Source organism: Doryrhamphus excisus, chromosome 21 (assembly GCF_030265055.1).
Source record: "Doryrhamphus excisus isolate RoL2022-K1 chromosome 21, RoL_Dexc_1.0, whole genome shotgun sequence".
Taxonomy (NCBI): Eukaryota; Metazoa; Chordata; class Actinopteri; order Syngnathiformes; family Syngnathidae; genus Doryrhamphus; species Doryrhamphus excisus.
Genome location: NC_080486.1, coordinates 2,907,409 through 2,917,208, shown reverse-complemented (window position 1 = coordinate 2,917,208; position 9,800 = coordinate 2,907,409). Strand labels below are relative to the sequence as shown.

Genomic DNA, 9,800 nt, shown 5'->3' with positions numbered 1-9,800 from the left:
TGTCTCACTGAACATTACAGTAACATTAATAACACCTAGTGATCAGTGTACAATATCATCATGAGGTCTTTGAATGCATCTTACTTTATCTTTGTATTTTATAAAAAAAAAAAATACGCCTATGTTTTTAAAAGAAACAATGAGCTTATACTCCAAGTATAACGGGGGTGGAGGTAGTTATACATAAACCAGCAGGTTTACAGTCAGACACTCTCGTGACCTGGTGACACAGAAATCTACTGTGGGGGGGGGGGGGGGGGGGGGGGGGGGGGTGGAGTGTCATACTGATATACTGCAAGTCAAGAAAAACGTTCTAAAAACAAGCGACTATACAAAATAAAAACATAAATACAAGCGTAAATGTGACTATAGGGGTGTTAGTTCATGTTAGAGGGCTCTAATAATGTTAAAAACCACATGTTGTTTACGCTCGGATTACAAAAATATTAAATCTATAAATGGTACTGCGATAAACAACGCAAAACTGCAATCTTTACTGCTTTCATTGAATAACATTTTTGCACACGCAGAGATGTAGTATTTTTGTACCATTTCCTGCCAAATTCTAAGGTTTAATGCAGTATTTCACCCAGATTACTTTCAGTCTCTGAATACCACAACAATATAGAGTTTGGCAAATAAAAACAAAATATACAATGCAGTCATTTTTCATCCGGTAAAATAAAACGGAATGGAGAAGTGGGAATAAGAAAAGGGAATATATGGGATTCTGGGAATGCTACATTGGTTGGGATATGTCAGGACAGTCACAATTGTGAAACAATTGAGATTTCTTTTTTATCTCCTAAGTTTTCATTTAAAAAAAAAATGAAAAAATAAAAAACCAGACATTTTCTTCAGTAGTGAATCGTATTGCACTTGGAAAGGAACAAATTCTGCTACGAGGAAATGGAGACGCCGTTTTCCGGCATGCTCGGCTGAAGATTGAGCCACAGGGGGGGTGAGTGAAATAACACCCACTTCTCTACAGATTCATGCCACACTTAACTTTCATTTTTCACCTTTTCAAAACAAGCTCGGAGCTCATTCCTTACATAACACGTCTCTGCTATACGCTCCCTATTTTTTTTTTTACCTGATAACCAAACCCTTTTTGCATCAATAATGTGACTCAAAGACTCAAACATTAAGTGGATATCCTGTGATACACTTTAACTAATACGAGATTCTGTTGGGAGGGCGGAGGGGGGGGTTTGTTTTATCTCACAAAGTTGAAGGCTGTAACCTAAGCTAACGCGGCTTTACTAAAAAAGCATCGATTCATAGCTTTCAATTGGGCTTGAAGTGACAGGGTGGAAAACATAAATAGAAACAATAATACATCATATTTCTTAAATACGCAGCCTCCTGATGCCGCACTCGCAGCAGAATTTGGCCGATTCTATCGGGTACCTGGTACCGCAGGAGTGACAAAACTTGGTCTTTATTTCGCCGTTGCCGACATTGTCCCCGCTGTCCATGTCATTCCTGAAAAAAAAAAAATAGTGACACACGGCCAGATAAAGAAGCGACCTTTGTGTGTTGGTATGACTTGAAATCAAAACGTGTGGATTATTAACCAGTTCATTTATGGGGGGGAAAGTAAATAGCTTATTCTGTGTGCATGGTTGCTCTATGTATAAATACAAATAAAAGGTAATATTTAGACATAAAAATATGTATAGAATCATATTTTTTTATTATTGTTAGATGTTATGTGTTTACATGGCAGGACTTCCATGAATAGGAAAGCACTGCAGATGCAATGAACGACTTGACCACAAGAGGTCAGGATAATTTAGGCTGTGCTTTGCACTCCTTTCAGTCGAACTGACAAATAATGTCTTCCAGGGAGGGAGGGGGGGGTTTGGCGTACCTCATTATGTAAGCGTCTTCTTGTTTCTTCTTGTTGAGCGGCCCTCTTCCAGCTGGAGTGTTCCTCACAGAACCGTACCCGGAGCTCACTGCTCGGTTCTTCATTCCCACACTGACACGTAGATAAATAGTAAAGATGCTATCCATTAGGCTACACTTAAGAGTGTGTGTTTGCTCACCCAGACCCAGGACTTGTGAGTCCAGACGTGTTAGTCCTCATCGGAGGTGCCGACGAGGTCTTATTGGAAGGGACCCCTAGTAGTAGTAGTAGTATAGACTCAATGCAAAGTGTGCTGTAGAAAATATGCTGTATGGACTCTACTACTGAAGTGTTACCAGTCGTCTGGCCAAGACCTGATCGCTGAGGTAGGCGGGAGGAGGCCGAGGGGATGGTTGACGCTGCAGAGCTGGTTTTCTTGACCGGAGCTGGAGGCTTGTACTGCGGGGGGGTAATAGTCAGTCAATAGCCACGTTTACATGAGGAGGAAAGCAATGGTATACATGGAAAGGAATATTCCAAATGCGTGTTTACATGCGCCGCTATAATCAACCAGAATAGTCAATGGGGTATACGCAGTAAAATGTAAACACCAACATCACGTGATCCCGACTTCCTCGAGTTTTTCTTTCAGTTGTTGCAATAACTTCCGTAAAGAACTAAATCTGAAACACTTCTATGCTAGGACTACGTTAAAAAGCCATAGCATTTCAGTATGTGGAATCAAACTATGGGATGGATTGAGTAAGGAAATCAAACAATGCACAACGATGAGCCAATTCAAGAAACAATACAAGGAGTTGATGTTTGCTAAATACAAGGATGAAGAGTCTTGAACCAGTCATGATGTGCTATATACGTATATCACTATATTGACACTTACTATGGTACCCATTATGTCATTGTATGCTCATATCAACTTGTACTTCAGTACGTGACAAAAAAATTATAATTTTATTTTTTTTAAATTGAAAAAAATGTAATAATTAAAATTAATTAATTAAGTTAAAAAATAAAATAAAACTAAAATAATAAAAATAAAAAATATTAATAAAATAAAAAATATTAATAAAATAAAAAATAAAACTTAAATTACATTCTAGAAAGCAGGAAGTGAACAAATGTAACAGTTACTAATTGTAAAAGTACCAGATGAAGGGGTAGGATTTAATAAGCTTTGCTTCTTCCTACTCCTTTTTGGACATGTGGAACTGTGAATTGATTATGTGATGCATTCAATTGTAATCTGATGCATGTTCAAATGAAATAAAACCATTACCAAATTTTGTTTGAATCAAAAACAAACTTTCCGCAGCAGTCCAGTGCCGATTGCTCGCCTCCATTTTTTTGTTTCGGAATGAGGTTCAATTCTTTCCATTTGTGCAAATAACCCGAATGTAATTGGAATATTTGGGTCTATGTATATGTGGCTAATGTAATGGTGCATGAGTGCTGCCAGCAATGGGGAGCTGCGGCTCATTAAGAGTACTGTAATATATCGCCACATCAGAATTTTTAGTAACAAAAAAGCACAAATAATACAATAAGGAATGCTACTTTGTAGAAATTCCCTTATCACTGTTGTGTCTGACACCAGTTAACTGTGATAAATGAGGGATGACTACATCGCTATAAAGACACAAATGCAACTAGAGACAGTTCCAATGACCAATACCTGTGTGCGAAGAGGTTTCTTGGCATCACTCGACTTATTCTTGATGGCCATGCGGGCGGCCTGATCCTGACAGAACTTAATGTGGCCTTGGGCGGCGCTTTCGTTGAACCTCCGCTGGCAGTACGGACACTGAATAAGATCTGGGGAGGCACATGGTAGAAGATCAAGAAATTACTGCAATTTTTTTTTTACAAACGGTAAACAATATAGCTGACCTGGGTCATACGTAGGAGGCGGAGGTGGCGGCAAAGGAGCACCGTCCTTCATGGCCTTCATGCTGGCCTTGGAAGCCTTGATGGCTGCGATGAAGTCATCGTGTTTCTTGCGCCAGTTGGACGCCTTTTTAGGGGGCTCCGCCTGGGGTGGAGGATATGCAGCAGAGAGGATATTTTGACCAACACGTCTGGAAACATCATAGACATCACGTAGGGGTCTTAACTAAAATGGAACTATGACTCAATGAAAAAACAATAGCACATCAAATCGAATGCCTTCTAATGACCGTCCATGTTAATTTTTAATAAGCACATGCATCTGTTACCAATTTAGAAGGAAAGAATTAGAAGCATACAGCCAAGTGTAAAGCAGTTGCTGGAATCACGGCACAGTTAGGAAGTCCAGCTCAAGACGAATGAGTGTCATTTTTGAAAAAAAAAAAAAAAAAACACAACAGCAAAACAAAATCAACTTACTTTCTGAGAAGAAGATGAACTTTGTGACTGAAATATAAAATAGTTGGATTTGTTCTAGCAAAACTACATTTTATTTTTCATTGGCAGACATTTTGTATTACTATAAATGTGGGGGTGCAATAAACCTGCAATAAATGCCTGTTAATCTAGTGATCAAGTCTGGTGCTTGTGTATCTCACTGAACATTACAACAATTTCGGCAAAAATGAATGGGCCATATTTACATATTCATTCATATATTTTGATATTATAACCGTAATGAGTGTATAGCTGCAAAATTCTAAATGTAAAATGGCAACCCGAGTCGCCCTCTCCTTGTTTTTGTGATCTTACCTTTGGTTTGAGGGGTTTGAGTGTGGGGATGTCGGTTCCCTGTGCTCGTTGCCTGCTGGAGTCAAAAACCTTCCTCCTTTTCGCTGCTGACTTTTGGCAGATTTTGGAATGTTTCTCCTAAGAGATGAAAAAAAAAATAGAGGAATTTTTATCTTGCAGCATTTATGTGACTGACTGTGTTTTTACAAAATAAAAACATAAATACAAGTGTAAACATGACTATAGGGGTGTTAGTTCATGTTAGAGGGCTCTAATAATGTTAAAAAAACACATGTTGTTTATGCTCGGATTACAAAAATAAGAGGAATTTTGATCTTGCAGCATGTAAGTGACTGACGTGTTTATGGTGTTACAATTTGGAACTGGTTTTAGCTTCAGGAGCAAGGGGGGACCCAATTGGGGGGACCCAATCTTGCCCCAGGGACAGTGACTGAAATCTTTTTTCTTTTTTTTTTTTTTTAGATGTGCTGTCTCAAAAAAATCGAGTCAATGTGGTGCCTCAGTCACTATCATTGCTGTGTGTGTTAGGTTTGCGTGTGTTGGCGTTACCAGGACTTTCGGGAAGAACATTCTTTTGCAAGTGTTACACTGTGATAGATCTCCAACAGGAGGAGTTTCCTCATCTGTGAAGGAATGAGAGATTGTATTTAGTATATTAAAACAAATAAATCAAAGAGCATGCCACTGGCAATGCTAAAAACTCTGCTACATGTTAGAGATATGATACAATTACAAACAGGTCTACATCAGCAAGCATCTGCTTTATGGTATCCACCGGCATCACGTGATCAAACAGTTCCTGGATGATAACGACCCATTATGTGCATTAAACAGTACAGCATAGTGTGGCTTCGGAGAACCTTGTCAGGGGCTCGGGTCGTACATAACGACGATTTAAAGCCATTTATGTGTCTACAATATGAATTCGTTAGCAATGTATGCTAACTCCCCCATTACAAACACAACGATACCGCCCTTTATGGTAGCTAGCTTGAGACGCCAAACGTTACCTAGCATGGCAGGGGCTACAAAAGACCCAAACAATAAGAAGTCGCTGTCAAAAAAACTGGCAGTGAATGACTCCCACAACAATTGACAACTAAACAACGTGCCTGTGCGTACATGTAACACATAAAGGCACAGCAAACACAGTTATTTGACTTACCTTCGAAATTGTCCATCATTTAATGTTTGGTTATGGTCAGCTGTATAAGAGAATGGATAATCGCCGGATGAAGCAAGAGAAATAACGTACAAGTACTTCCGGTTTTGCCAAAAGGCACCGGAAATGGATTGCTTTATCTTAAAAAAATACAAATATACAGCGAGGCTTGGGGGAAACTATAATATTTTCATTCACAATACATGCTCCATAAACATTATGTATGATGTTATTGTCAAAACGTATATTCTTTAAATAGCTGTACAGTATAATTGTTTAAGGGCCATCCGTGTATACATGTATTGCTGGAAATACAGCGGATCCCTGATTGCTCGCCATTCAGCACTCATACAAAAAATATTTTCTCTGAAAATAAGCTGTATATTGTAAATTTGTAATTAATTACTTTTAATGTATTGTCATATTTGGTTGGTTGCTAATGTACTTCGTTTCTTTGATAGCTTATTATGGATTCAATTAATTAAAAACTACGAATGGTGAAAAGTTTATGTCGTATATTATATACCAGTTTTGGTATTTCCCTGTCAGAGGTCCACTATTAATCACACAAATAAAAAAGCTTCGACGTGGATAATTAAGGGCAACTATCTTGACTCAAGTCATCTTTGGCTACCAATAGCAACTGGCCTGTGTTATGCACTGAACATGTCAACATCTGAGCATCCTATTGGTTGTTAATGTTGATGTAATGTGCACACTGACCAGCAGGTGGGGCGTGGGAGGAAACTTCTGTTTCTAATCTGGATTATCAAAATAATATTTATATTTCCTGCACCAATGCATGTGTGTGTGATTATTACTTGCGTAATGTCTACAGTATTCCTCAAAACTGTCCTCGTATTGTTTACTCAGAACACTAAAACGCTCATAAAGCCAACATTGTGTCTCTGTACGCCATATTGAGACCATATGTGCCTTCTGAATGGAGTAAGAGACAAACAGATGCTATGAGAAAAAAGCCTCGTGGGCATAACAATAGGATCGCTGTTCTACCTCTCTCACTTGTTAAACTTTATTTTGAAAAGCCAACCGGAAACACTTGTATTCTCCAATCGCTACCTTGACGCGAGTGATCCTATTTTGAGAGCGCGACGAGAAATGCCCAAGCAGGCTTCCACCTGAAGTAGTTGACCCCTTCTTGTGATTATTTAGGAGCCTTTTACACCTCAACAGGTAAGGAATAATAATTTTTGGGTGTTTTTGTGACAAATGAATGCAATATAAGCCATGTGATTTATCTTTACCGGGAGGGGCCTGTTCCAGAGACGTGCACGTCGCTTTATTGTTACAATCCGTTTGTGCGTAAATTGCACGTACACATTCATATTTTATTGTCACCTCTGGGATTTTTTTTTTAATATTTGACCACCTTTGTGCAAAACAATATGCTCTGCAACGCCCCTTCTCTGCTTGATGGCAAAATATTGAAATATTGTTCTTCTTAATCTGCAATATTAGGCAGATTATATATGGAATTATGGCAAGACTGTCATTCAATAGAGTCTAATACAATGGAAAAGTCCTATGTTTTTAATATTAATAACCATGATTCGTGGTAGCATGACAGTAACAATAATAGCTTTATTCACACATGAATGCACCTCACAAATACAAAAAATATAATTTATTTAGTTAGGGACATATACACCTTATACATGCTTAGTTAAATATGTAAAAACAATGTCTTTAATTATAGTGATGTCACTATTATAATTAAAAATGTACTATAGCTTAAAAAAAAACATTTTTAGTCGATTAGCTTGTCCCAAGTAACTAAATATGGTTCCCGTAAGGATGAGCTGGAATAGAAACAGGCCCAACATCACCTCCAAAAGTTATTCCGGATGAATGAATAGACTTCCTGCCACTGTTTTATGTTCTATTTTCACTTCCTGTACTCGGAAAAGTGCATGTCCCGATACTTTTGTCCTGCTGCCTCATTTTTTTTCCAGTGTGTGTTACCACAAGGCGAAAGGCAGGCTACATCACGAGTGTGTTTAAATTATGAAAAGTTGCAAATTAATATTGCATAGCGAGGCTTAAAACATCCCGGTGTTTCCTCCTCGTGTGTGCATGGGAGAGGCGGTAATCGTGGGCCTTTTTCCTTGGCTGAGGTCAACAACATCTGTGGGGGTCTTGCCCATGTTGACACCATTCGGAGCAGCTGCACGCTCACTCGCATGGGATCTAAAAATAGCCAGCGGTTGCTGGTTGGCACCATGCTCCAAATGACTGTGGGCAACTGACCTATAAGTGATGCGATGGTATCGAACGCCTCCAAAGTCAACGTGTGTCGCGTTGTTGCCACGTGTTTAGGGAGCGCAGGCCCCTGCCATGGTGAGACGTGGCCGACATGACGGATGTGGAGGCGACCTATGAGGACTTCATCGCCTCTCGACGGTCCGGTCGCAGGAACGCCATTCACGACATCCCAGCGGACCCCCGGGAGCCGGGACCCGCAGACCTGTCGGCGAGCCTGGCGCAGCTCAACATCAACAAAGCAGGTGATCTCTGACAGGGTCAAACTCTGGCCATTATCAAAATAAATAAACAGGAAACACTTTCTAACAGAAATGAATTCATAACAGACCCCCACCAAGAGCCATATTTCCCCCATATTGTGATTTAATACACAAATATTAGCCTGTGTACATAAAGTGTTTCTATAAGTGCGTACTTCTGAAAATGCTAAACAATAGCATGTTAGCATGCTCACAATGATACTAACATTTTGAACCTAGCATGATAGTACACGTCTGCTTAACTTCGCATTCATGAAAATGGGGAAAAAATGCTAGTATGCTCATGTTAGCATGCTAGCAATGCAAAAATATTAACATTAACATGCTTACACCTAGCATAATAGTGTCTATGAAAATAGCTAAAAATGCTACGATGGTAATGTTCCAATGCTAGCAATGCTAACACCTAGCATGATAGTGTCTACCTATGAAAATAGCTAAAAATGCTACTATGGTAATGGTAGCATTCTAACACCTAGCATGATCATGTCTACCTATAAAAATAGCTAAAATGCTACGATGGGAATATTAGCATTCCAACACCTAGCATGATAGTGTTTACCAATGAAAATAGCTAAAAATGCTACTATGTTAATGTTAGCATTCTAACACCTAGCATGATTGTGTCTACCTATGAAAATAGCTAAAATGCTACTATGTTAATGTTAGCATGCTAACACCTAGCATAAGAGTGTCTACCTATGAAAATAGCTAAAATGCTACTATAGTAATGTTAGCATGCTAACACCTAGCATGATAGTGTCTACCAATGAAAATAGTTAAAAATGCTACTATGGTAATGTTAGCATTCTAACACCTAGCATGACAGTGTCTACCTATGAAAATAACTAAAAATGCTACTATGGTTATGTTAGCATTCTAACACCTAGCATGATAGTGTATACCAATGAAAATAGCTAAAAATGCTACTATGATAATGTTAGCATGCTAACACTTAGCATGATTGTGTCTACCAATGAAAATAGCTAAAAATGCTACTATGATAATGTTAGCATGCTAACACCTAGCATGATTGTGTCTACCTATGAAAATAGCTAAAAATGCTATGATGGTAATGTTAGCATGCTAACACCGAGCATGATAGTCTTAAGTGTCACTATAAATGTCGACTCATGGAAACGGCTAAAAATACTCATATGCTGTGACCAAAAAAATGCCAAAAATGGTTATTGAATAATCTCTTCCATATCATTCTCCCAAAACAGGACACCCCTGCTTTAAATGGTTGGCGCTGGATTCTGATATTTGAGCCATATTTTGAATAATAAATGTCAGTTGAACTGTAATTTGTGCCACTTTTGGAGCGTCTGATACAGACCAAAGTCCATGGGATGACTTTTATTGATAAACGCAGCTCTGTCACAGCTCAAAGTCCAATCACTTGGGGTGCATTACTCGCTTCGGCCAAGGGAGGCGCTGTTTACTCATTTTCAGCAAGCTTGCCCTTCCTTTCCTCAGTCAACATAAGTCTTTAGTTCATTGTTAATAGTTAATTTTGTCG

General features: G+C 38.8%; 1 protein-coding gene across 2 annotated transcripts; it reads right to left on the bottom strand.

Annotated features, from left to right (window-relative positions):
• Window positions 1–277: 277 nt before the first annotated feature.
• zc2hc1a (zinc finger, C2HC-type containing 1A) lies at window positions 278–5,812 on the bottom strand. 2 transcript variants are annotated; one of them, XM_058060671.1, is made up of 10 exons: window positions 5,739–5,812; window positions 5,123–5,196; window positions 4,574–4,690; window positions 4,241–4,267; window positions 3,764–3,905; window positions 3,549–3,688; window positions 2,212–2,314; window positions 2,055–2,130; window positions 1,877–1,987; window positions 278–1,488 (listed from the first exon to the last, which is right to left on the bottom strand). In XM_058060671.1, exons 1-10 carry the CDS (start codon window positions 5,755–5,757, stop codon window positions 1,353–1,355), a joined length of 945 nt encoding a protein of 314 aa, XP_057916654.1. In that variant the 5' UTR covers window positions 5,758–5,812; the 3' UTR covers window positions 278–1,352. The 2 variants fall into 2 exon arrangements, with proteins under 2 accessions (XP_057916654.1, XP_057916655.1); XM_058060672.1 differs by lacking the exon at window positions 4,241–4,267.
• Between the last annotated feature and the right edge of the window lie 3,988 nt (window positions 5,813–9,800).

What these genes read in the sequence shown, in the direction of transcription:
- zc2hc1a (XM_058060671.1), bottom strand. An exon ending in GCCTCCTACGTATGACCCAG is followed by an intron (nt 3,689 to 3,763) that starts GTCAGCTATATT and finishes GTGCCTCCCCAG; the next exon opens with ATCTTATTCAGTGTCCGTAC. An exon ending in AGGTCTTGGCCAGACGACTG is followed by an intron (nt 2,131 to 2,211) that starts GTAACACTTCAG and finishes TACTACTACTAG; the next exon opens with GGGTCCCTTCCAATAAGACC.